Below are 27409 nucleotides of genomic sequence, written 5' to 3'. Positions count from 1 at the left end.
TAATGAAGACAATGCATTGTAGAATACTATTCTATTACCAGATGCAACTTTTGTTCTAGTGTATTGACGAAGAATTACCAACACGTCTTGGCTTTGGCATTTGCAGTAAAGGAGATTAATGCACACCCACAGATTTTGCCCAACATCACGTTAGGCTTCCACATCTATGACAACTATTACAATGCACAGTGGACCTATCATGCCACAATGCTACTTATATACACACTGGAGAGATTTATCCCCAATTATACATGTGGCATCCAGAATAAGCTCACTGCAGTTATTGGGGGACTGGACTCCCAAACCTCCCTTGATGTGGCAAACATCTTGGATATCTACAAGATCCCACAGGTAGGCTAAATGACAAGATGTTTCACACATCCTTTCCTCTTCCAGATGCAATTTTATAGCCTAGGGACAGAAGTGTTTCCCTGAATCCCATTCATACTCATTTTCCTGTCCAAAGAATACTAAAAAAGGCTGCCAGAGGGAATGCCCCCCCATGCTCTTTACCAAATGAAGCTGAATCCTTTCAACTGCAATGAAGTGAATAAAACTGAATATTTCTAAAACTAGATATTCATTTCCTAATTAGTTGACAATTCTAATAAGCATATGAAAGATGCATGAAAATAAGAATTGACCAGTTGTACAACCTATACAACAACTTGTTGCAGTGTGAAGTGTTCCTGTTCCTATTCAGGGGTTTCAGCAAGGCTCTGCCTCAGTCAGTCTTTCAACAATGTTGGAGCCTAGTGACCCTGTTTATTTTGCATTTACACTAGGGTAGGAGGAGCAGAGAATTCTAGCTTTGATCCTATGTCTTTACCTGTTATGGGTCACACTGGATGCACCCCTCATCACCCTGGTTGTTTTGAGATTTGCTCTTTAAATGGAATGGTTATGTTTCTGATAACTCTCCCTCTGATAATCCCTTGTATAGTTTTCAGCTATTTCCCTATCTGATTTTCCCAAACTGTCTCTGACTTCTTGTTGTCATTGTCCATCATCTCTTCTGCTTTCTCTGTACATGACCTTGGCTTGCCCTGGGTATCTTATATTAAACTATGGTCTCTCTCCTTTTGCCTAATTTTAATTCATTTCAGCTTTCCTTGTCAGAGTTATGCAGGACATTTGTTTTCATGGAGGGTGAATGAAAAACTCTTTCAGTCTTCACATTTGATAACTCAATACAGAACTAGCCTGTCATCTCACATTTCTTTGGGTAGAAAGGGGAAGAATAATAAACTGTATTGAATGTAAATCTCTAAAACCTTCAACAGTAGCCTGAGGCCTGTCACTGTCTCAGAGAAAAACAAAACAAAATCCAATTACCTTACAGGATTATTGTAAGGATTGCTGACATCACGCATGTGATGTGCTTTAAACAAAACAATGGAAATGGTTATACAAATGTAGTTTTTGTTGTTCTCTCCTCCTTCTCCCCTCTACATCTTTCTTTAGCTCATATATGGCTCTGCTCCAGTGATGAGCAACAAAACCCCAGGCCTTTTCTTCTACCAGATGGTTCCTAAAGAATCCGTTCAGCATATGGGGATCCTCTCTTTGGTTCGGCATTTTAACTGGGTATGGATTGGAGTCGTTACCATGGATGATGACAATGGAGAAAGATTTGTGCAAGCAGTGCTTCCACTGTTTTCTCACAATGGGATCTGTTTTGCCTTTGTAGAAAGAATCCCAAAAGTACGTGGTGTCACTGTAGGTTTGGTGGAGAAGGTAGTAAAAATGTATTTTAATATCATGGAAAGCAAAGCCAATGTTGTGGTGATGTATGGAGAATCTTTTACTGTGGCATTTCTGAGATACTTGCCATACCTTTCTGAGCTAGAAGAAAACATTACAAATAAGCAAAAAGGTAAAGTGTGGATAATGACTGCCCAGATGGAGCTCACTTCGTTTGTCTATCAAAGGGATTGGGATACAGAAATACTCCACGGTGCTCTGTCTTTCAGCATTCACTCCAGAGATGTAGCAGGATTTCACCACTTTCTTGAGAGCAGAAACCCTTCCAGCACAACAGGAGATGGTTTTATCAGGGAATTCTGGCAACATGCCTTTGACTGTGTATTTCCAAATGGACTTTTGGGCAATGTGAAGGGGGATATTTGCACTGGGGATGAGAAGCTGGAGGGTCTCCCTGGACCTTTTTTTGAAATGAGTGTGACTGGCCACAGCTACATCATCTACAATGCTGTCTATGCTGTGGCCCATGCTTTACATGCCATGTCTTCATCTAGACCTAAACATAGCACAGTGATGGGCAGATGGGGTGTGACATCTCAGAACCAACCACTGTGGCAGGTAATAGGTTAACTTAAATACCCACCTTACTCTGTGTTCCTGTTCTTCCTGGCCCATTGTCAAATGCCACTTTTCTGCTTGGATTGTGGTCGTGGTCCTGGATCTATGTAGGAACATTTTCTCAGACTATACTTCAAACTGCATTGCTGATGAGCACTTCAACATCAGCAGGTAGATCATTGGCCAAACATTGTATCCCCATTACTTTCTGAGATATAGAGAGCATTCATAGTGGACTGAAACTGACATGGACAAATGTTGCAGTTGTGGTTTTTTTTTAAATTTCAGCTGCTGTTATTGTGCTATAAAGTGCAATAAATAAATAAAATGTTAGGTTTATAGAGTCATCGCCCGCTTATTGATATTGAGAATGTGATGCATACCATTCTTATGTGTGTATGTGTACATCCTCTTTCTTCACTTGCGTATTTAATTAAATTTGTGTATATATTTTATACATCCATCTGGGTAGATTTATGAGTGTTGTATCCAATGTTAGTCCTATTTAGAGTAGAAATTAGGTTGACCTAAGTTAGACTAATATTGAATAACACCCATTAAATACAGTCCATAGTCTGGAAACCATATAGCATTATAGCAGATTGTTTGAGTTATTTCTACCGAGTATCTGAAAAATGCCTGATGTGTTTGCTATTTGGGCATCTGAATGAAATCTTATACATTTCTTCCCATTGAGTTACATGTAGCTTAGTCCCAAGTTAAGTGCACTGAATTTAATCCACTCAAACAGGGTGCCAGGATAGTGGAAAATCTTTCACTGAGACTTCAAAAGGAATTGAAAATGGACTTCAAACAGTGAGAAACATCTAGGCTTAAATCTATATTTACAAGTGGCTCCAGAAGAAAAGGAAATTGTTTCCATCCAGGTCAGATATTGGTGAATCGTGGTCTGAAAGTGGCAACACAGTTATGCTCAGCTGCAAACTTTCGTAAATTCATTCCTTTTCCATTAGCTCCACCACTTTCTCAGAGGTGTCTCATTTAACAACAGTGCTGGGGACAAAGTTTCCTTTGGCCAGAAGGGGGAGATAGTGGCTGGATTTGACGTTATCAACTGGATTTTTTCATCAAACCAAACTTTTCATAGAGTGAAAGTTGGACAGATAGATCCTGAGGCTTCTCCAGACCAAGCATTCACCATCAATGAAGACTCCATAACGTGGTACAGGTGGTTTAACCAGGTAGGATCCATGATCTGAAGAAAGTTTGAGAGGGGTTTTGTTGTTGTTGTTGTTGGTTGGTTGGTTGGTTGGTTGGGTTGCATTATTTTAATGAATAAGTGCTGATTATTATTTCAGATGTGCAAAGATAATTTAATTGAGTGGTGCTCAGTTTTTATAAAACACTGATTTTAACTGATATTAGTACAATGGGTTGTATGAAACTGTTATCTATGCTGGTGGAAGGCCCTTTGATCTAGCAGAGAATTCTATGAACAAAAGTGTGTGTGTGTGGTGTCGTTTTCACATATTCCCCGTTTGTACTTCAGCCCTTTGTACTACTTCCAGTGCTGTTCCAAAGGGTCATACAACCTCCAGAGCAGTGTCAGGAGGTGGGAATTAGGTAAATGGGAGTCTCTATCACTCTTGGATGCAAAAAAAGGAAGTGGGGGGGCAACCTTTCAAGAGAGGAGGGGCGAGGAAGGGATGAAAGGAGGATTTGGGAAGTCAAGGTTTGATATCATCAGGCTGTTCCTGATGCGCAGCAACCAAAAGGAGGGGGAGAAGCTGTCAATCCATCATACACAGACCACTCACTCCATTTGGTAGTACATTGTACACTTGTGTCCCTTCCTCTTGACTCGGTTTGCACAACCAAGTTAATTCTTGAACTTCATAGTTGACCATCTCTTCCAGAATAGGGATGTACAAATCCCTTACCTGGCTCCATTCCGGGGTGTCTGTGGAGGGGGGGAGGTGATCCCTCCCTCCCCCCAGAATCCTCCCTGGCAGGCTCCGCTCTGCGGCAAGTCTGGGGAGCCGCTGGCCGGGGCCGCCCACAGCCGGACCTCTGTCGCTGCTGGGCTGCGGCTGCAAATGGTGGCTGCCGTAGCGGCCGCCATTTGCGTCCCTGTGTTGCCATGATAGGTTACGTACATATTTACATAGCCTATCATGGCTAAGAGCAGGGACGCAAATAGTGGCTGCTATGCCATTTGCATCCCTGCTTGTTTCGTGATAGGCTACGTAAATATATACGTAAACCATCACGGCAACTAGGGATGTACGAAACTAACTCACCTTTTCACGGAATCTTTTGAGGTGGGGGGGATGGGGGGAGGTGATCCAGTCCTCCCCCCCCCCCGGAATCCTCGACAGTTGGCTCTGCTCTGCAGCCAGGCCGCAGAGCAGCCGGCCAGGGCTGTCCGCAGCGAGATTTCCGGCCGCGGACAGGCTGCTGTGGACGCAAATGACGGTCGCCGTAGCAGCCGCCATTTGCATCCAGCCAGACTGTCAAGGGCTCCTTGGAGGGCTCTCTCAGTCTAATCCAGTAGCCATGTCCAGATGCAGACAAAGGGATTCTTTTCAAAGCTTTATTCTTCTTTTACAACTTACAACTCTACAGGTAGCAACTAGATCTGAGCAGCAGCATCCCTATGCCCTAAGTTGGAACAGTTGGTCCCCATTTGAAGGGCAAGTACTGGCAGACCCCTGAATATAAGGACTAGGGAGAATCCCTCCCCTTTTCCCTTGGATCCTCTGGGCGCAACCGTTCTTTGAGCGCGAACCATTTGACCCCGCTCTCTGCGTCTGCGCCGCGCATCCCCCCCAGTCTGCTATCTGTGCTGAGTCACTCCATGGACTGCTTTCTAAACTAGGAATGTGGGTGGGAGGAATCTCCGTCAGCTGTTGGTCCTGGGAAAAAAGGAGCGCGCTCCTCTCCCGAAGGAGCGACTGCTCTTCCTCAGCATCAGAACTACTCTGGGATTCTATGGGCTCAGTGTCCACCCTGAAACAGACAGCCATGACAGGCTACATAAGAATTTATGTAGCCTATAATGGCTACCCCCCCCCCAGAGTACGCAAATGGTGGCGGCTATGGCGGCCGCCATTTGCATTCCCTATTTTTCGCCGATTTATCTTACATAAATATTTACGTAAGATAAAATGGCAAAAAGAAGGTGAACACAAATAGCGTAGTGGGTGCTATTTGCGTTCCTTTATTTTTCGCCATTCTAGCCTACGTAAATATTTATGTAGGCTATTACAGTGAAAAATAAAGGAATGCAAATAGCGCCCACTAGGCTATTTGCGTTCCCCTTTTTTTCGCCGTTTTATCTTACGTAAATATTTACGTAAGATAAATCGGTGAAAAATAGGGAACACAAATGACAGCTGCCATAGCTGCCACCATTTGCGTACGCTGGGGTTTTTTTGGGGTGTGTGGTGTGATAGGCTACATAAATTCTTACGTAGCCTATCACAGCCTCAAGGATGGCAATGGTGGCAGCAGCAGCCAGCCGCGGCTGGCCAGGAGACCAGCCGCTGGAGCCACATCCGCTGGAGCCGCCGCTGCCGCCACCGCCACCACCACATCCGCTGCATCTGCCCCAGGTAAGTGCCATCCCAGGGGGATTCCGCAGGGGGGGGCGGGGGGGGGGCAGGAGGCCATTCCACCATGGATTCCGGATGGAATCCATGACAGAATTCTCTGCCATCCCTAACGGCAATGCAGGGACGCAAATGGCGTAGCAGCTGCCATTTGTGTCCCTGCGTTAGCCGTGATAGGCTACATATATATTTACATAGCTTATCATGAAAAAAGCAGTGATGCAAATGGCCTAGCAGACACCATTTGTGTCCCTGCTCTTTGCCGTGATAGGCTACATAAATACTTGCGTAGCCTATCACGGCTAAAGTAGCGAGGGAATTCAGGAAAATGGCAGCCGCAGACTGGGGCAGCTGTTCGCAGCCGCAGACGAGGGCAGTGGACAGATGATAAAAGGTAGGGTCCATCCCGGGGAGGCTTCGTGGGGTAGCGGGGGGGATTGCTCCTTTCCGCCATGGACTCCGGGGTGCTGGATTCTAAAGAATCCGGCCTCACTGGAGTCCGTGGTGGAATTCTCTAACATTCCTATTCCAGAAGAATGAGCCAACTAGAGAGGAACCAAAATAATGAGGAAACATGTGGCAGGCAAAGGGGCCCCAGCTGCAATCCTTTCTACTAGCTCTTTTGGCCAGGGAAAGATGCACCAGAAGGCTGGGTCTCTGACAAAATTGGTACAAATATAAATCTAATTAGAACATACACAACCAGGGAAAAGGGGTGCTTGAAGCTATGCTTTGAAGATAGATGGAGGTTTTAAAGATCCATTTTCCTGGGTCGGAAGACCCATTCGTGAAGCTGATTGGAAGTCATGGTCTCAGCAGCAACAGGGAACGGAAGTCTTTTAAAAATGAGACTGTTGGCCCACCATGTCCTATGGCCAGGAACAGACTGAAGCAGCCAGGCTAGGGAGCTTGAGTGCAAAATAACGAACAAATGAAATGAAGGACAGAAACACAGTGATTCAATCCTCCTTATCCCCCGCCATGTGGTTTTGTCAGTTTCCATGAAAATAGCATATGGCCTAGAGGTGTCCCTAGGCAAGAAACCTTGATTTTTTTTAAAAAAGAAAGATAGGTACAGGGGCTAGGCAGTTACGATGAATAAAACACAGAGAAAACTTTTTGTTTTCTGTTTTCCACTTAACTGGCACCAAAGTGAAAGAAAGTGCAAGAGGACAGGGGTGGATGGATGTGGAGTACACAGTAGCAGAGACAGTAGGACTTGAACATCAAGCATTTTTAAAGACAGGACCCAGTGCTCCTACTTTCCAGGTCCCTCAGACTCCACCAAACCCCCTTTAATGTCCCTGCTCCTGGGAAAGAGAACTTGCAAAGATCATTGAATATTGGAAAGTCCCTCAATCTGTTCCCTTAAGCACTGGGACTGAAGAGCCCTTGTTTAACCATTCATTCTGATTAGAAGCTAAAGCTGTCATTTATGAAATTCCAACATGCCTGCTCCCTCTCCCCACACCCACCAGTGCTGTTTTCCTTATATGGAGAGCATGGGAAGAATGTATCAGTTTTTGGAGGCACACTATCTGTATCCCTGCTGGCTGTGTCTAGCTGTTATGTTCTCCTCCTCCTCGTCCTCGTCCTCCTCCTCCTCCAGTAGAATAGGCGCAGAGCCTTCAGTCTAGATCTCAACAGCCTGCCCCCCCCCCCCTCACACACATAAGGTTCACAGTCCAGATCATCCATCCTTCCCCTAAACTGGGATTAAAAAAGAAGAAGCATGTAGGTTCTAGACAAAGATTTAAAATGCTGTCAATTTTGGCCCAGTTTCTTTCCAAACCCTGAATCTTCAGGAGTGATTTCCATTTGGTCCACTATGGAGGACCCTGCTTTGATTCAGACATCTCCTAAATCAGACAAATTTCTTTCTGGATTTGGGATTCAGCTGAATCCAGAGCACACCCCAAATAAATCGATAATGCTGCCACTATAGAATAGCAGTTTCCATACCACGTTAATAACATATGAAGAAACAAGAACAACCCCAGAACCTTGAGGACTCCAAGCTCATTATTCTGAAGATAATCATTCCCCTCTTTTACTTATTGATCAGGTACAGCCTCTTTCCATATGTAGTGAGAGTTGCCATCCTGGTTCGAGCAAGAAGGTGAAGGAGGGGGAGCCGTTTTGCTGCTATGATTGCATCCCATGTCCAGAAGGGAAGATTTCAGACCAGAAAGGTAAGAGATATACTGTGCAGAGTTATAAAATCAAATGGCTATATTCCAGAGGAATGTGCATATAAAATCATGTATGAATCAGGGCTATTTTTTCCTTTGTATTTGAAATATATGTAATCATTTCCTCCTGGGCTCAATCTCCACAGAGGTATCTTCCGACACTGATGCAGATTAAAAACACATTTTCTTGAACTGACATCTACTCCTCCCATGGCACACATAGCCAATGAATCTGGTATAGACTTTTATCAGACAAACGTAATCTTAAACCACATTAATTTGGCTATGTAGGTGGAGTCTCAGTCTACAAGTTTCGTTTCGTTTCGTTTTGTTTCCTTCCTTCCTTTTTCGTTTCTTTCTTCTTTTTTTACATTCATTAAGCTTTTTCACAGGTGTGATGGTGAAAAAGAGTGGAGGGTTTTTTTTTTTAAGTTACCCCAAAAGCAATGTGCTGACTTTCTCAGGAGTAAGCCTCATTGAAGAGAATGTAATTTCCTTCTGAGGAGACATGTATATTGGTATGTTTTCAGCTAGTTGTTCCTTGAGGCAAAGAAATAAAAAAGGACAAAGGAGAGAATTGGGAAGGCTTGTAAAGAAAGGCATTCCAAACTTTATTTTTTTCAATGGCAGGGGGAGCGGGGAAGGAAAGCACCATTGCAGGAATTGGGTAATAACTTCTCTCTGTCTGGGGACATCAACAAGTTTCCTTCCTTTGTTTTTTTTTTAGTTTTTTGTTTGCTTTGTTTTTTTACATTCATTAAGCTTGTTCACAGGTGTGATGATGCCCGTGGAGATTTTTTTTTTAAAGTCATCCCAAAAGCAACATGGTGACTTCCTCAGGAGTAAGCTTTATTGAAGAGAATGTGGTTTACTTCTGAGCAGACATGGTTATCGGCCTGTTTTCAGCTAGTTGTTCCTTGAGGTAAAGAAACGAAAAGGACAAAGGATAGAAAGTGTCTTTTTTACATTCATTAAGTTTATTTGCTGGTGTGTTGATGCAAAGGAGTGGAGTTTGTTCGTTTGTTCATTTTAAGTCCTCCCAAAAGCAACATGGTGACTTTCTCAGGAGTAAGCCTCATTGCATTAACTCTGGGCAGGGCAGAGGAAGTAGGGATGTGCAAAACCACCCCAGCCCAGGTTCTCCGGGCACCCGCTGAAGCGCCCCCCTGCCCCCCCCCGGACTTATACTCAAGGCCCCAGAAGCTTGGTGAGTCGCAGTTTTGCTGCCTTTTTTTTCTTACGAAAAAAGGGAGTTTAAAAAATGAGCAGTTAAATATGTGCAGTTTCTTCTAGCGCCCTTATTTTCATTTTTAAAAAGCAGCCAGATCATCAGTGGAGGGTGAAGCCGACATGAAGGGTTAACTCCTTCCATTCCTGTTGGTCCACCTTTAGCTGACATAACTTTCTGTTCCTTCTCACAGCACTGAAGCCACTCCTCCTCACCCCGGAGTAGTACTGCAAGTTTAGGACACATTGAGTCCCCAAATGCATGGATGTCACGGTAACTGGAAAATACATCACAAAAAGACTTTCCAAAAATGCAGGTTTTATGGCAAGAAAATCCGGGACTGATACACATTGGGGGTAATGTCATGTGTCAGGGCCGTGTGTGAGATGCAGTAGTATTGCAATAAATACTCCGTGTAGATTGGGCCCTGGTGATATTTCACATATTCAGACAATAGAAATTACAATGCATTCTGAAGAGGCTTAGGTAAAGATGGTGGGTTATTCTGGCTCCATTCAAAGATAGGAATCACAATTCAGTGATGGGAATGAACTTCCCATTCTCAAATCATTTCACAAGATTATTGTAATCTTTTTGAAAGATCTATCAGCCATACTTCATGTCATTGCCAAATTGACATTTGAGTATTGCAGTGTTCTTTACTTTGGGGAATTCCTTGAAATTCATTCAGATGCTTCCGTGATCCAGAACTTGGCAGCCTAGTCCTTAATAGAATTAGGAATTATGTTCTCTTCCAAAAGGCTGAATTCATGAAGGTGGTCTTGTTCATGGAGTTTGTTATTTTTTGAAAATATTAATATACCAACTCTAATATATAATAGCATCAGTATCTGAAGCTATTGAAAAGAAAAAAAGGACATCCTAAAAACCCTCCTTAATTTAAAATTGTTACTTCATTTTTTCCTGCACATATTCTTCCTTGAAATACTGTTGACTGAGATCAGACAGTAATTATGTACCTTTTTTATTTATGTAAAATGAAAAGCTTCTGCATGTTGGTGAGATTTAGACCATATATTTGCTTTTACAGACACTGATGACTGTTATCACTGTGCAGATGAAAACTATCCAAACAAAAACCGGGATTTTTGTATTCACAAGATCATAACCTTCTTGTCTTATGAAGAATGTTTGGGAATCATTTTAGCCTGTTTTGGTCTTTCTTTTTTTTTGACCACAGCTCTGGTGCTAAGAACATTTATGAAGCACCATAGTACACCCATTGTCAAAGCCAACAACCGGGACCTCACCTACACTCTCCTCATCTCCCTCTTGCTCTGCTTTCTTTGTGCATTTCTCTTCATCGGCCATCCAGAGAAAGTGACCTGTCTCCTTCGACAAACTGCTTTTGGCATTATCTTTTCAATTGCTGTTTCTTGTGTGTTGGCAAAAACCATCACAGTGGTTCTTGCTTTCATGGCTAACCAACCAGGTTCCAGGATGAGGACGTGGGTGAGGAAAAGACTGTCCAGTTCCATTGTTATTTCCTGCTCCCTTATCCAAGCAGGCATTTGTACTGTGTGGCTGGCAACCTCTCCCCCATTCCTAGATGTAGACATGCACACAGTGCCTGGAGAAATTGTTCTGGGATGTAATGAGGGATCTATGACTATGTTTTACTTTGTCCTGGCCTATATGGGCTTCCTCGCTATTGTCAGCTTCACTGTGGCTTTTCATGCCAGGAAGCTGCCTGACAGTTTTAATGAAGCCAAGTTCATCACATTCAGCATGTTGGTCTTTTGCAGTGTTTGGTTGTCCTTTATCCCATCCTATCTGAGCTCCAAGGGAAAATACATGGTAGCTGTTGAGATCTTCTCTATCTTAGCCTCTAGTGCCAGCTTGCTGGGTTGCATCTTTTGCCCCAAATGTTACATTATTATACTGAGGCCTGAGCTGAACACCAGGGGACAGCTGATAAGAAGAAAGGATTGAAATGTCTGTGCATGTTGTCATTGTCTAGATTTCACCCAGGGGTGTGTGCACATGGGTGCACCTTGGGTGTTTTTCTGAGAGTTTCTCTCAGCAGCTGCTGTGTGTAGATATTTCACAAAGCTGTCCCTTGATTAAAAATTCTGCTACTTCAAAGACCATAGGAACTAGTGCTATGACAAAGCCTGCTCCCTGTTTTCAGGAACCCTTTCTCTCCCTGTAAGAGAGGCATTGTTTTTTCTGCCTCTTCCTCAGGGAAGGGGAGAATTTCAGAGAATTTTCTCCTTGGGGAAGGGGAAAGAGTTTTTCCATATACTTGTTTTAAATGTAGGCATTTCTTGAGAGGTCTTTTTTTTTTTTTAACACCCCCTGCTGGAAGGAGGCAGGTGTCCACTCCTTCAATGAGCACCATTATCCACTCAAATGGCTGCTCGTTCTTTTCCCTAAGTATCCTATCTATGCAAATAGGAGCCTTAAAAGGGCAGCATCTGCAACATTACAGGAATAGATCCTAGGGTAATTTATCATCTACAGGGCCTAGTTAGAGACAGTCCCTAACCACTCAAAAAAACAAACAAACAAAACAAACAAAACTGCTGGACAACTTATAGAGTTATTTTACAATTCCAATATTTTTTTCTGTCACTAATCACCAGATTACCTGTCACAGAGACCCTTATATAAGATGCTTACATCAAACCATATTTGCCATTTTAACCCTCTGTATGCCCCAGATGTTTGGAGGTGCTGAGATAATAATAAGCCAGACCCAGGTTTGCTTACAAGGAGCCTTTACTGAGTACTTACAGCACACAGGCATACCCAATGGTTGGATCAGACAGCTTCTTATGACTATCTTGGCACCTCCAAACCTTAGCAGCACACAGCCGGGGCATACACCCTTCTTCTGTGTACCCATAAAACAAAATAGTTACCTATAAGTAATGAAGTCAACAATACCCATTAATGTAAAGTACAAAAACTTATACAAAAGGAACATTTGTTTAATCCCCCTCTCTCCTCAAATTCTTCCTACAGGGCATTGGGGATCTATTAACTACAAATCCCCCATTTTGTACCACAAATTCCAAGTTTTGTACCACCACCAAAAGTGTGAAAATGAGATACCCTTAGGTGGGGCCAGGTGATGCAAAAAATCCACATTCTTACATTTCCTCCACATCTATGCCAAAGTTTTGTGCTAGTTTTGTGCTCTTTTGTTACACAAATAATGAGTTTTGTGCCACCACCAAAACTGTGAGAATGACATTCACTTGATGTGGCATGGCAAATCCTAAAAAATATCCTCATTTTCATATCACTTACAAACCTATGCCAAAGCTACGTTTGTGCTTTTTTAATGCCACAAATCTCATGTTTTGTGCTGCTACCCACAAGTGAGTACTGATGTATCAAATGCAGGAGTTTGCACAGACAAAAACTTCACGTTCTCTTCACTCCTCCAAATGTGTGCCAAAGTTGGTGCTGTTCTGTCCTGAAAAACCCAGTTTTTTCTGCTTGAGGCTTACTGAATTCAATGGGGCTTGCTCCCTTGTGAATAAAGGGAGAGTTTTACACTTCAAAATAAATGTTTGAGTTATTTAGATATTTTAATAAAGGAGCATGAGCTTTTGTGGGTTGCAGCCCACTTTACAACTCAGGAATTGTAGCACTAAAGAACACACAACTAGAATAAAACATTGCACGGATTTGGAAGAGATATGAGAATGTGGATTTGTTTGCCTTCACCTGTCCCGACTTACGTGCATGTCATTTCACAATTTTTGTGGCAGCACAAAACTCAGGATTTGTGACAGAAAACAGCACAAAACCTCAGAAGAGGTTTCAAGGAGGTATGAGAATGTGGGTTTTTTTGGCTTTTGCTTTGCATGAAGGTTAGGCCATTTTCATGCTTTTGGTGGTGGCACAAACCTCGAGAGTTGTGTCACAAAAGAGCCCAAAGGTAGTTTGGTATAGGTTCAGACAAGATATGAGAATATGGATATTTAGCATTCACCATGCCACACCAAGGGAATGCCATTTTCACGCACTTCAGCTCTCACTCTAGCATAGTAACTAAGAATTACCAACACATACTGTCCTTGGCATTTGCAGTAAAGGACACCAATGAAAACCATTAGCTCTTGCTCAACCTTGCCTTAGGCTTCCACATCTATGACAGCTATTTCAACCATGCCACAATGCTACTCATATCCAAGCTGGAGGAAGTTGTCCCCACTTGCATATCTGGTATCCAGAATAACCTAATAGCAGTCATTGGAGGGCTGGACCCCCACATCTCCCTTAATGTGGCAACTCTTTTGGATATCTACAAGATTCCACAGGTATGATGTATTTGTGATAGTACCTCTCTGTGTGGAGCAAAGGTCTTTCACATGTCTTTTACACTTCATCTGTCTTTTCTACATATCCATGGACCTGAAAAAGGAAAGCTTCTCTACAGTAGCTCAGATCATGCATATAAGGACATCTCAGTAACTGTCCTAAATACTCAGATTACTTTTCTTTTTCTTTTCTTGTTTCTTGTTTCTTAGGTTGTTCACACTGAGATCTCATTAATTTCATTAATTACCACAGTGGTGTGAGAATTGTGTATGCATAGCTGGGTCTAATGCCACACCTGATATCTATAGAACAAGGATGGGCAGCACATGGGCCATGGGCCACATACAAGCCCCTGGCCTTCTGTGGCATCCTTCACCTCCCATTGCCCCTGTCCCCTCAGATTTGCTGTGGTGATAGCGGCAATGGCAAAACCATATATGTAGTTTGCACCTGGGTTTAATGCTCCATTTGGCCACTGTACTGGCTTGCAGCCAAAAGCCAGTGGCTAACCACTGCATGTTTTGTTGCGGCCACCACTGAAATTCAGCAGCATGTAGCAGCAGTGTCTGGGCAGGTAGAAATCGCTGATATAGAAGGAACTCTCCACCTTACAAACTGGATCCAGAATTTTACTGAAGAAACCACAACAATCTTGAACGCTGAGTAACTTCTATTCAGACAGATGGAAGTATTAGTGGGAATATGAGAGTCATGTGCAGATCATCCCATTCCTGTAATGGCCAGGTGTGTTGAATACTTTCACACAAACTCCAATGGCATGCATTTGGGAATGGTGTTCTGGACAAACAGAATGAGTTTCAATCGATCAACAGACTGAACATACGCATTAACTGACAGCATAACATGAATTCTGGATTGACCCCCAGTTTATATTTTGAGGCCCTTCTTTCCCTTTCACATGTACACCATCAGACATGATAGTCCTTTTTATTTAAATATTTCTAGGCTGTCTTTTAGGGCAAACTCTCACAACACGGCTTAACATAAAACAACTATAACATTCAGTCTCATATTTTAGTAAAAACAATGGTTTAAAACAGCAGTCTAAACAATGCACAAGTCAGTAAAACACCATTACAGATTAACTAAAACACTTTCAACATGTTGAAGGCAGCAGCACTGTCAAACATTTCAGAAAAAGCAGCCCAAAGTAAGAGGAGTTCGAGGCAAGTGCAAAAGCCTCTACCAATGGGGCCATAGTACAGATCATTTTGAAGTTTCTTGGGCCACCAATCAAATTGATCTTGGTCCTATGAGCACAGCCTCCGAAGCATGGGAACGTTCATCTGGTTGAAGGGTTTTTTTGGGATGGACTGGATCCAAATGATTTAAGGCATTACAAGTCAACACCAGCACTTTGAATTGGGAAATGCACAGGCTTTATAAGCCTCAGATAGGACAGGATTCAGAATTGTTTTTCTGATGATAAGAGAGAGAAATGACCCTATTAAATGTTTGAAGAGCTAATTAACAAAAAAGAAAAAAGAAAAAAAGGAAATTGTACATGAAACAATTGTGTTGATGATTACTTTTTTACCTAGTGCACCTAAATTAATCTTCCGAGTTGCTAGTATAAGCTGTCACGTTTCTCTGCACATCTGCCTTATGTCAACTCAGTTATCTATGCCCAGTTGGAGAGGCAAATCAGATTTACAAATGGCCTCTGTGTTTTCAGAAATGGAGATCAGCCAAAATGCCTTGGTAAGTGCAACACCTATCTCCGATACCTGCAACACTTACCACAGACTAATTCATTCAGACCAATTCATGCAGTGTTTGGGTTCTTTTGCTCTCATGGACCCAGTCTGTTGGAACTTCTTATGACTTGCAAAAATGGGAAATGTACAACGAAGATTAGCAACTGAAAATTGCACCCTGTTGGGGGGAAGTGTTGACTTCAACCAATGTGTGCTTTCATCAATGCCCTTTCTGCAAGATCAGTACTGGATATCAGAAGTCTGGAAATGTGCAGTACAACTAGAGGGGACATGTACCACAATTACAGTCTTTTGCACAATAGAAAAACAGGTGCTGTGCTCCTATCCTTATAAGGATAGAGTAGGAAGGCAGCTTAAGCAATGTTTTGGTATAGTAATGGGAGGGCAAGAAGATCATCTCCAAACTAAGTCAATTTCTCTCTCACACACACATCTGTCAATATTATATTCTCAAGCAGTCTAGTTATACGATCAAATACATTCATTTCCTCCTAAGCACCAGACCATCTTTTGGGCATCCGTTTCTTCCTGGAGGTCATTCCAAACCCACAGCCCTTTCCAACTTGTTTAGATATGACAAACATGTTTTTGTCTGCAATTCCACAGGGAATCTCCAACTTTAATGCAGGGTTACCTTTCTCTTTAATTACCAAGCAAGCTATAATTAATTTTGCTGCTTGTCAAAAACCCCTGTGGAGTTACAAGTACAGTAGCTAAACTAATGACCCAATCTGTGAAGGATGATACAAATACTGTATAACGTGTAACATTGAGATGCAGGGCTAGGGATTGGGAAGAGGCAAAGTTGCACCAGCCTTTCCCTGATACTTTACATTAGACTATATGTTTCAGGCCCACCAGTAGAATGAATTAGTGTTCAGATCAGGCTACTGTCATCTTGGAGACTCTATTGATGCTGCTTTAGATGGAAATAGGGGGATGTATGTCTAGACAGACGATTTCTGCTCAGGATGGTGGTGGTACAAGTCATATTATTGCTGATTCTGTTTTCTCATATCGTATGCAAGGCTCACATTGTTCATTGCAGCTTCCATGATCCACACCATCCAATCCACAAATATCATCAGTCAGGAGACCTCATCATTGGTGGTATTGCTTCTCAGATATTTATTGTCTCCAACTCAATAAACTTCACAGAAGAACCCTTGCCAACAGTGTTTGAAGAGCTTAAGTAAGGACTTGCTTAGATGAATTTTCTTTGTATTTACATTTCTTCAGCCCCAGAGCAATGGATTAGCTAGTAGGGGGGCATTCACAATATAATAAGTGAATGCCCAAATTAGACATAAGATGTGAAATCCATGATGAGAACCTCCTGCATTTTTTTTTTTTATAATAGTATCAGTCAGAGACCCACTGGTTTTGACGGGGGGCCATGGCAGTGGGAAATATGAATTATCCCCTTTCTCTGTACTGTTTTGCCTATCAAAGCTGACCCCCAACCTCAGGAGTGATTTGCCCCAACAAACAGGAATGATGAGATGTATGACATGGACATTTATATGTTTTATTGAATGACAAACATCAGCTATGAGGGTATTTTAGATTGAAAAGAAATGGCCAGGAGTGGTGGGGTGGGTGGGACAGAAATGGTTAAGCCTCTGAAACCAGTTGTCCAGATCCATCTTGAATCAGCAGGAATGGCATTTTCAAATAATAATTCTAAAAACACACACCTCATTTCTGAAAGAATGCTACGATGGATATAAGCTTTTCTCTCCTCCACTAGTTATACCTGGAGGAAAAACAACCAAACTATATCATCCTTCTCCCTTCCATATGACCATATTTAGCACTCCAAAAAGGAGCAAATAAATTCATACGCATACACACACACCTGACTACATAAAGATTAGCACATGTAGTTCTTTTAATTCTCCTAACCTCATCAAAATCCTAAACTTCCTCAAAGTTCCTATAGACGTTTCTCCTAAGCAGACTCTTAAACAATTATATGAAGTGGCATCAAACTAAGGGCACAATCCTATGCATGTTTAGACAGAAAACAGTCCTATAATTCCCAGCATGCCCCAGCCAGCCGTGGTGGCTGGAGCATGCAGGGACTTTTAGGAGGGTTTTTTTTTTTACTGTCTAAACATGCATAGGATAGCGTCCTCAATCAGATTATCGATCTATCTCGCCAAGTGCTTTCTTTTACTGGCAGCATCTGTAGGCAGAGGATTTTCCCAGCCCTGCCCTACCAAGATAAATATTTAACAGGAAATCCTGGGGATTTATTTTAGATTGAGCTTCAGAATGTTCATGTGCTGACAAGCACTGGCAACTCCTGGATGAAATATCTGTCCCTCACTTTGGTCAACATTTAGTGGAAACTTGGCGATGTGACATTCTAGAAGGATTTTTCCAAGTTAGTCCATGTCAATATTCTCGGGATCATCATCCCAGCTGTTTGTATCATCTTTTAAAGCTATTATTATTATTCACTTAAGTTTAAGGTCGAGACTATTTCCACAATACAAGGATTCTCCTCTTCAGAATTCTCTGCTACTGTTTCTTCTCATATTTCTGCAAGTTGGCTTGAAATACAGTAGATTTACTTCCATTGTTTGCTATAATATTTACATAAGAATTGTTCTGCTTATGAGAGACACCAGGACTACCTTGGTACAATCCTTATCTTTGATACTTAAAACAAAATGTTTATTTCCAGCAGTGATTTCATGATTTTCTTCTACTCTTTTATGCTGTGAGTGTCTTATAATGTAGAATATGAGTTTTATTTGTATGAATTAATATTTCTGAATGTGTTTAAAAAACCATCTTATTATTTTGTATCATGGACTCTGTTCAAATGCACCCTACTTTGAAATATATATCTTACCACAAAAGTAAAAGAAAGTCATGTTCTGAAGACGAACATTGATACTGTTTGGTTCTCTGATGTTTGTATAGATTACCTTAGACTTAAGCTTGCCACAAGAAATGTGGTAGAAGTGCTGAAATAAAGAATAATGAAGGCAATGCATGAAGTGTAGAATATTCTTCTGTTACCGGATGCAACTTTTATTCTAGTGTATTGACGAAGAATTACCAACACATCCTAGCTTTGGCATTTGCAGTAAAGGAGATTAATGCAAACCCTCAGATTTTGCCCAATGTTACTTTAGGGTTCCACATCTATGACAGCTATTACAATGCACAGTGGACCTATCATGCCACAATGCTACTTATATACACACCGGAGAGATTTATCCCCAATTATACATGTGGCATCCAGAATAAGCTCGCTGCAGTTATTGGGGGACTGGACTCCCAAACCTCCCTTGATGTGGCAAACATCTTGGATATTTACAAGATCCCACAGGTAGGCTAAGCAAAGAGATGCTTCACATGTCCTTTCCTCTTCCAGGTGCAATTTCGTGGCCTAGAGACAGAAGTGTTTCCATGAATCTCATTCATACTCATTTTCCTGTCCAAAGCATATAAAAAAAGGCTGCCAGAGGGAATGCCCCCCCATGCTCTTTACCTAATAAAGCTGGCATGGGTCCTTTCAACTGCAATGAATTGAATGAAACTGAATATTTCTAAAACTAGATATTCATTTCCTAATTAGTTGACAATTCTAGTAAGCATATGAAAGATGCAAGAAAATAAAAAGAAGTATGACCACTTATACAACCTATACAACAAATTGTTGCAGTGTGAAGTGTTCCTGTTCCTGTTCAGGGGTGTCAGCAAGGCTTTGCCTCAATCAATCTTTTCTACAATGTTGGAGCCTAGTGACCCTGTTTATTTTGCATTTACACTAGGGTAGGAGGAGCAGAGAATTCTAGCTTTGATCCTATGTCTTTACCTGTTATGGGTCACACTGGATGCACCCCTCATCACCCTGGTTGTTTTGAGATTTGCTCTTTAAATGGAATGGTTATGTTTCTGATAACTCTCCCTCTGATAATCCCTTGTATAGTTTTCAGCTATTTCCTATCTCTGATTTCCCCAAACTGTCTCTGACTTCTTGCTGTCATTGTCCATCATCCCTTCTGCTTTCTCTGTACATGACCTTGGCTTATCCTGGGTATCTTATATTAAACTATGGTCTCTCTCCTTTTGCCCAGTTTTATTTCATTTCAGCTTTCCTTGTCAGAGTTATGCAGGACATTTGTTTTCATGGAGGGTGAATGAAAAACTCTTTCAGTCTTCACATTTGATAACTCTATACAGAACTAGCCTGTCGTCTCACACTTTGGGTATAAAGGGGAAGAAGAATAAGCTGTATTGAATGTAAGTCCCTAAAACCTTCAACAGTAGCCTGAGGTTGTCACTGTCTCAGAGAGAAAAACAAAATCTTTAATAACCTTACAGGGTTATTGTAAGGATTGCTGACATCATGCATGTGATGTGCTTTAAACAATGGAAATGGTTATAAAAATGTAGTTTTTGTTGTTCTCTCCTCCTTCTCCCCTCTACATCTTTCTTTAGCTCATATATGGATCTGCTCCAGTGATGAGCAATAAAACCCCAGGCCTTTTCTTCTACCAGATGTCCCCAAAGGAATCCCTTCAGCATATGGGGATCCTCTCTTTGGTTCTGCATTTCAACTGGATATGGATTGGGGTCATTACTATGGATGATGACAGTGGAGAAAGATTTGTGCAAGCGGTGCTTCCACTGTTTTCTAAACATGGGATCTGTTTTGCCTTTGTAGAAAGAATCCCCAAAGGACGAGTTCTCACTGAAAAGTCAGTGAACCAGGTAATAAAAATGTATTTTAATATCATGGAAAGCAAAGCCAATGTTGTGGTGATGTATGGAGAATCTTTTACTGTGGCATTTCTGAGATACTTGCCATACCTTTCTGAGCTAGAAGAAAATATGATGAATAAGGAAAAAGGTAAAGTGTGGATAATGACTGCCCAGATGGAGCTCACTTCGTTTGTCTATCAAAGGGATTGGGATACAGAAATACTCCACGGTGCTCTGTCTTTCAGCATTCACTCCAGAGATGTAGCAGGATTTCACCACTTTCTTGAGAGCAGAAACCCTTCCAGCACAACAGGAGATGGTTTTATCAGGGAATTCTGGCATCATGCCTTTGACTGTGTATTTCCAAATACAGTTGAGGGTAAGGTGGATATTTGCACTGGAAATGAGAAGCTAACCAGTCTTCCCGGGCCTGTGTTTGAAATGAGTGTGACTGGCCACAGCTACAGCATCTACAATGCTGTCTATGTTGTGGCCCATTCTTTACATGCCCTATCCTCAGCCAGACTAAAATACAGCACAATGATGGGCAGGAAGGGACTGACACTTCAGAATCAACCACTGTGGCAGGTAATGCATTATCTTAAACACACACACATATACACCCCTACACACCTTCTTGTGTCTCCCTGTTCTCTCTGTCCCATTGTGAACTGCTCCTTGTAAGCTGGGATTTGGATGCTGGTCTTTGACCAATGCAGATATGTTTTCCTTGTCTATAGGTTCAACCTTCATTCCTGTTGATGAACTTCATCAGCAGCAGGTAGATCACTGGCCAAAGATAGTCTCCCCATTATTTTCTGAGTTGCAGAGGTACTTCACAGAAGACTGAAATTGATGTGGGACAAAAGTTGCAGCTGCGTTTTGTTTTAATTTTAGCTGCTGTTATTGTGCAATAAGCTTCTAGGGTCATTGCAATTTTATTGATGCTCAGGAGGTGCTGCACACTGTTCTCATGTTTGTATATCACATCCTCTCTCTTCACTTGCATGCTTAATTAAACTTTCCTATACATGTCTACCCACTGCATTATGTGTAGCTTAGTCCCCCGTTAAGTGTATTGAACTCAATCCACTCAAACAGGGTGCCAGAATAACTTTAAATCCTTCACTGTGTCTTCAAAAGGAATTGAAAATGGACTTCAAATAGTGAGAAATGTCTAGGCTTAAATCTTATGTTTATAACTGGCTCCAAGAGAAAAGAAATCTGTTTCCATCCAGGACAGGTATTTGTGAATCATAGTCTGAAAGAAGCAACACAGGTATGCTCAACTGCAAACTTTTGTAAATCCATTCCTTTTCCATCCAGCTCCATCACTTTCTGAGAGGTGTCTCATTTAACAACATTGCTGGGGACAAGGTTTCCTTTGGCCAGAAGGGGGAGATAGTAGCTGGATTTGACATTATCAATTGGATTTTTTCATCAAACCAATCTTTTCATAGAGTGAAAGTTGGACAGATAGATCCTGAGGCTTCTCCAGACCAAGCATTCACCATCAATGAGGATGCCATAATGTGGTACAGGTGGTTTAACCAGGTAGGACACCTCTGAAGAAAGTTTGGGAGTTGAAAAATGAAGAAGCACTGATTCTCATTTCTGATGTGCAAAGTTAATGGAATTAAATGGTGCTCAGTCTTTATAAAATACGGATTTTAATTGATATCAGCACAATGGGTTATATCCAAGTGTTATCTATATTGATGGAAGGTTCTTGATCCAGCAGAGACTTCTATGAGCAAAAGTGTGTGTGTGTGTGGTGTCATTTTCACATATTCCCCTTTACTTCAGCCCATTGCACCACCTCCAGTGCTGTTCCAAATGGTCATACAACCCCCAAAACAGTGTCAGAAAGAGGGAATTAGGTAAATAGGAGTCCCTGTTACTCTTGAATGCAAACAAAGAAAGTGTTGGGATGAGTGCTCAAAGGACGGTTGGAGAGAAAAGGGTGAGAGGAGCATTTGGGAAGTCAAGATTTGGTGTGATCAGGCTATTTCTGATGCACAGTTAACAGTAACCAAAAGGTGGGGGAGAAGCGGTCTCTATCCATCATACACAGATCATTCACTCCATTTGGTAGTGCTTTGTGGACTTGTGTCCCTTCCTCTTGACTGGGTTTGAACAAGCAAGTTAATTAATTGTTGAACTTCAGAGCTGACTACCTCTTGTGGAAGCACGAGCCAACTAAAGAGGAACCAAAATAATGAGGAAACATGTGACAGGCAAAGGGGTCCCAGCTGCAATTCTTTCCACTAGCTGTCCAGAGAAGGATGCAGCAGAAGGCTGGGATTCTGACCAAATCGATGCAAAGTTAGATCTAATTAGAACATATGCATCCATAGAAAAGGGGTGTTTGGAGGCTACACTTTGTAGAAAGCTGTCCAAAGATTGACAGGGGTTTTAAAGATACATTTTCATGGGTTAGAAGACCTGTTCCTGAAGCTGATTGAAACTCCTGGTCTCACCAGCAGCAGGGGGAAAAGTCTTTTTAAAGTGAGGCTTTTGGCCAACCATGTTCTATGGCCAGGCACAGACAGAATCAGCCAGGCTAGGTGAGCTGGAGTGCAAAATAAGTAGCAGATGAATGACAGAACCACAGTATTTTGTACCCTATTGGGGCCCTTTCTCTCTGTTTTTGTCTGATGAGCAGAATTCTGGGGTTTGCCTCTCTCAGGGAAAGATCAGTTAGAGCTCTTATGATGGGACCAGGGTTTCCCAAGAGAATACGTATCCATTGGCAAGGACTCAAGATGTTAGAAACCCACCAGACATTGCAGGAACCAGTCTAAAATATCAGCACACTGACATCACAAAATTCTTGAGTTTTTATATATTTTAAGCAAAAGATGTAATGTCATGACTAGCATGACCACAACACAAAGGGCACCTGAAAATCCTTAAGAATCAGGTAAGAACATAAGAAGAGCCCTGCTGGATCAGACCAAGGGTCCATCTAGTCCAGCATTCTGTTCACACAGTGGCCAACCAGCTGTTGACCAGGAACCCACAAGCGGGACACAAGTGCAAGAGCATCCTCCTGTCCACGTTCCCCAGCAAATGGTGTACATAGGTGTACTGCCTCTGACACTGGAGGTAGCACATAGCCATCAGGACTAGTGGCCATTGATAGCCTTCTCTTCTAGGTATTTATCTAACTCCCCTTTAAAGCCATCCGCATTGGTGCTGCCATTAGTGCCAACAACAAAAGATTTGAGAACTGTGCTTTCCACACTCATCAGTATAACAAAGGAGAATATGTTATGCAAATGGATGCTCCATCAATGGATGGGTTTCTTAATGATGCTACTTGTGAAACAACTTTCAGCCCCTTCATTTCCTTATTTGTACCTCAAGAGTGTTACATATCTATTAGGAGGGGCAATCACTTTTGAACTGGTTATCTGCATATCTTATTAATTTTGCATCATGCCTATTGTGAGGTCTCAGAATTTATGCAGCTCTGATTGATCAAATCAAACTTACATATGTCTCCTGGAGCTTCCTTTGCTCATCTTCACATTAACTACACCAATTCTCTTAAAGGCACCATACCCATGGCTGCCAATATGGGGTGTATGCAGGGCCTATGCTCTAGCCAAGTGATCTGCTAACACCTACTGTATCAGAATGTTTGAAAAAGTATGGAACATAGCATTAATGGTTGGCAAGGACTCAAGATGTTAGAAACCCACCAGACATTGCAGGAACCAGTCTAAAATATCCATGGCACTCCTACTCATGTCTCCTCACAAGTAAGACCCACTACGTTTGATGGTGCCTCATCCCAGGTCAGTGGCTATAGGATTACTCGGTGAAGGTAGCAGTTACTTTCCTATGAAAAACTAGTGCCCTGCTTCCAAACCCTACTTGCCTGAGCCCCCAGCAACTGTTTTTCAGGGTGCCCTACATGCTTCCCCATTTTTGATCCCTTGCACTTTAACCACTCTTAAGGTGATTGGGACTGAAAAATGGGGGGGGAGCGTGGGGCACCCTGAAAAACAGTTGATGGGGACTTGGGCAAGTAGGGGTTTGAAGCAGGGCACTAGTTGTTCATAGGAAAGTAACTGCTACCTTCACTGATTTATCTTTTTTTAATGATGATTATTTCTTCATATCTCTTGTTCCTCCTAACTTTCTAGACATGCATGCCAAGTTTCAAGTAATTTGCCCAAGTTTCAGAAACTATAAGTCCCGCCACCCAATTAATAGCCTTCTCACCCATCCATCATCATCATCATCATCATCATCATCATCATCATCATCATCCCTATTTCTCCAGCAACTAGTGTAGATAGGCATACTGTCTCTGACACTGAACAGTAGTATATTATCATCCTGCGTAATAGACATTAATAGCCTTCCTCACCATTCATTATTATTATCATTATCATTATCATTATCATTATCATTATCATTATCATTATCATTATCATTATCATTATCATTAGGGTAAATTAACGAGTGCCATTTCAGCACAGTTGGAGAGGCTGTCACTGACAAGTGGAAAGGGGCAGTGGAAGCGCCTTGGCTGTGACTGCGAAGAGCAACCATGGCCATGCTCAGTGAGAGTGGCAGGGCTTTCTGTCACTCCTGCTGAGCAGCTCACTGCCCAATGCTCTAGAGTGGGTGTCCCAGGTTCAGATGACATGCCAACCAATCATGGGTAAAACAACCCCTAGAACAACCCATTGGTTGTTATCGTGTGTTGTTTACAAACTACCCCACGGAAAGCTGTCCAGGTTCGCATGACACGCTAGCTCATAATGGATAGTCACCTGGGTAGTCACCTACAATGGGTAAGTGCATCGTGCAAACCTAGTCACTGTCTGTATCTCTCTGGGATACAGACATTACTGTAGTTCCGTGTCTAGCCACTACTTAGTGTAGGTGCCCTCAATTTAGATCTCAAAAGCGCCCCTCACCACACACACTTGAGGTGCCCTCAATCTAGATCTCAAAAGCCCCCCTCCCCGCACACACTTGGTTCCCAATCCAGATCATCTCCCTACACCTACTCACAAGTAAAAAAAGAATTAAAAAGATGTAGCTGCTAGACAAAGATTTAAAATAGTGTTTTGGCCATGTTTCTGTTCAAATCCTGAATCTTCAGCGGTGATTTGGATTTGGTCCACTTTGGGGGACCCTGCTTTGATTCAGACATCTCCTAAATCAACCCAAATAGTTTCTGGATTTGGGATTCAGCTGAATCCAGAGCACACCCCAAATAAATCGATAATGCTGTCACTATAGAATAGCAGTTTCCATACCACTTTAATAACATATGAAGAAACAAGAACAACCCTAGAACCTTAAGGACTCCAAGCTCATTATTCTGAAGATAGTCATTCCCCTCTTTCACTTATTGATTAGGTACAGCCTCTTTCCATATGTAGTGAGAGTTGCCATCCTGGTTCGAGCAAGAAGGTGAAGGAGGGGGAGCCGTTTTGCTGCTACGATTGCATCACATGTCCAGAAGGGAAGATTTCAGACCAGGAGGGTAAGAGATATACTATGCAGAGTTATAAAATAAAATGGCTATAATCCAGAGGAATGTGCATATAAAATCATGTATGAATCAGGGCTACATTTCCTAGGTATTTGAAATACATGTGATCATTTCCTCCTGGGCTCAATCTCCACAGAGGCATCTTCTGACACTGATGCAGTTTAAAAATGCATTTTCTTGAATTGACATCTGCTCCTCCCATGGCACACATAGCCAATTAATCTGATGTAGTCTTGATATAAATCTTGCTTTTGTGAGACAAATGTAATTGTAAACCACAATATTTTTTTTATATTAATATACCAGCTCCAATGTATAGAGTTCCTGAAGCAATTCAGATAAAAAATAGATATCATAAAGCTCTCTCCTTAATGTAAAAATGTTACTTACCTTTTTCCTACTTTCCATGTTGTATGTATTATTTCTTGAGATCCTGTTGACTGAGATCAGACAGTAGCTACATAGCTTTTTATTCATGTAAAAGGAACAGTTTCTGCATGTTGGTGGGATAAACATGTGAGATTGAGACCATATATTTGCATTTACAGACACTGATGACTGTTATCACTGTGCAGATGAAAACTATCCAAACAAAAACCGGGATTTTTGTATACGCAAGATCATAACCTTCTTGTCTTATGAAGAATGTTTGGGAATCATTTTAGCCTGTTTTGGTCTTTCTTTTTCTTTGACCACAGCTCTGGTGCTAGGAACATTTATGAAGCACCATAGTACACCCATTGTCAAAGCCAACAACCGGGACCTCACCTACACTCTCCTCATCTCCCTCTTGCTCTGCTTTCTTTGTGCATTTCTCTTCATTGGCCATCCAGAGAAAGTGACCTGTCTCCTTCGACAAACTGCTTTTGGCATTATCTTTTCAATTGCTGTTTCTTGTGTGTTGGCAAAAACCATCACAGTGGTTCTTGCTTTCATGGCCAACCAACCAGGTTCCAGGATGAGGAAGTGGGTGAGGAAAAGACTGTCCACTTCCATTGTTATTTCCTGCTCCCTTATCCAAGCAGGCATTTGTACTGTGTGGCTGGCAACCTCTCCCCCATTCCCAGATGTAGACATGCACACAGTGCCTGGAGAAATTGTTCTGGGATGCAACGAGGGATCCATAACCATGTTTTACTGTGTCCTGGCCTACATGGGCTTTCTCACAATTCTCAGCTTCACTGTGGCTTTTCTTGCCAGGAAGCTGCCTGACAGTTTTAATGAAGCCAAGTTCATCACATTCAGCCTGTTGGTCTTTTGCAATGTTTGGTTATCCTTTATCCCATCCTATCTGAGCTCCAAGGGAAAATACATGGTAACTTTTGAGATCTTCGCTATCTTAGCCTCTAGTGCCAGCTTGCTGGGTTTCATCTTTTTCCCAAAATGTTACATTATTATGCTGAGGCCTGAGCTGAACAGCAGGGAACAGCTAATAAAAAGAAAAGATTGAAATGTTTGTGGATTTTGCTATTGTATAGATTTCATGGGGGGGGGGGGATGCATGGAGACACCTTGACTTTTTTTCCTGAGAGTTCCCTCTTAGCAGCTGCTTTATATAAATAAATAAATAAATAAATAAATAAATATCTTTCTCAAAGCTATCCCTTGTTGTAGCAGTCTACTGGAGAAGTCTTGTTGTCAGTCCAGCTTCCATTTTTCCATCTTATATTGAAACCCATCATCTGCTTTTTAATTTCTGAAGTATTTAACATTCTTCTCTCATGGCTGTTAACAAAAGGGAAACTCTCAGATGAGTTCTTGAGTCCAAGTGAATGGAAGCACATTGGCTTCTTTATTGCAACCATTTATTGCAA

The 27409-nt window shown here is 41.9% G+C and overlaps 2 protein-coding genes across 2 annotated transcripts; both read left to right on the top strand.

Annotated features, from left to right (window-relative positions):
• The first annotated feature begins 207 nt into the window (after positions 1 to 207).
• Positions 208 to 11267, top strand: LOC146341874 (vomeronasal type-2 receptor 26-like). The gene is made up of 6 exons (XM_084807722.1): positions 208 to 351; positions 1465 to 1587; positions 1691 to 1719; positions 3335 to 3524; positions 7960 to 8086; positions 10366 to 11267. The coding sequence occupies exons 1-6, from the start codon at positions 208 to 210 to the stop codon at positions 11265 to 11267; spliced, it is 1515 nt and encodes a 504-aa protein (XP_084663848.1).
• Positions 11268 to 13465: 2198 nt separating this feature from the next.
• LOC146341873 (vomeronasal type-2 receptor 26-like) lies at positions 13466 to 27045 on the top strand. Its single transcript, XM_084807721.1, has 7 exons — positions 13466 to 13609; positions 18609 to 18695; positions 19811 to 20453; positions 20815 to 20855; positions 21401 to 21628; positions 25460 to 25586; positions 26144 to 27045. Exons 1-7 carry the CDS (start codon positions 13466 to 13468, stop codon positions 27043 to 27045), a joined length of 2172 nt encoding a protein of 723 aa, XP_084663847.1.
• Positions 27046 to 27409: the final 364 nt, after the last annotated feature.

Source organism: Heloderma suspectum, chromosome 6 (assembly GCF_057233095.1).
Source record: "Heloderma suspectum isolate Gila_16-S chromosome 6, 16-S_ref, whole genome shotgun sequence".
NCBI classification, from domain to species: domain Eukaryota; kingdom Metazoa; phylum Chordata; class Lepidosauria; order Squamata; family Helodermatidae; genus Heloderma; species Heloderma suspectum.
This window is presented reverse-complemented; position numbering and strand designations above follow the sequence as displayed.

Bases quoted from the DNA above. Each gene is read 5' to 3' on its own strand.
- LOC146341874 (XM_084807722.1), top strand. From the start codon at position 208: ATGCTACTTATATACACACTGGAGAGATTTATCCCCAATTATACATGT. The intron at 352-1,464 runs GTAGGCTAAATG...ATCTTTCTTTAG, and splicing joins ATATCTACAAGATCCCACAG to CTCATATATGGCTCTGCTCC. The intron at 8,087-10,365 runs GTAAGAGATATA...TTGCTTTTACAG, and splicing joins GAAGATTTCAGACCAGAAAG to ACACTGATGACTGTTATCAC.
- LOC146341873 (XM_084807721.1), top strand. From the start codon at position 13,466: ATGCTACTCATATCCAAGCTGGAGGAAGTTGTCCCCACTTGCATATCT. The intron at 21,629-25,459 runs GTAGGACACCTC...CTTATTGATTAG, and splicing joins GGTACAGGTGGTTTAACCAG to GTACAGCCTCTTTCCATATG. The intron at 25,587-26,143 runs GTAAGAGATATA...TTGCATTTACAG, and splicing joins GAAGATTTCAGACCAGGAGG to ACACTGATGACTGTTATCAC.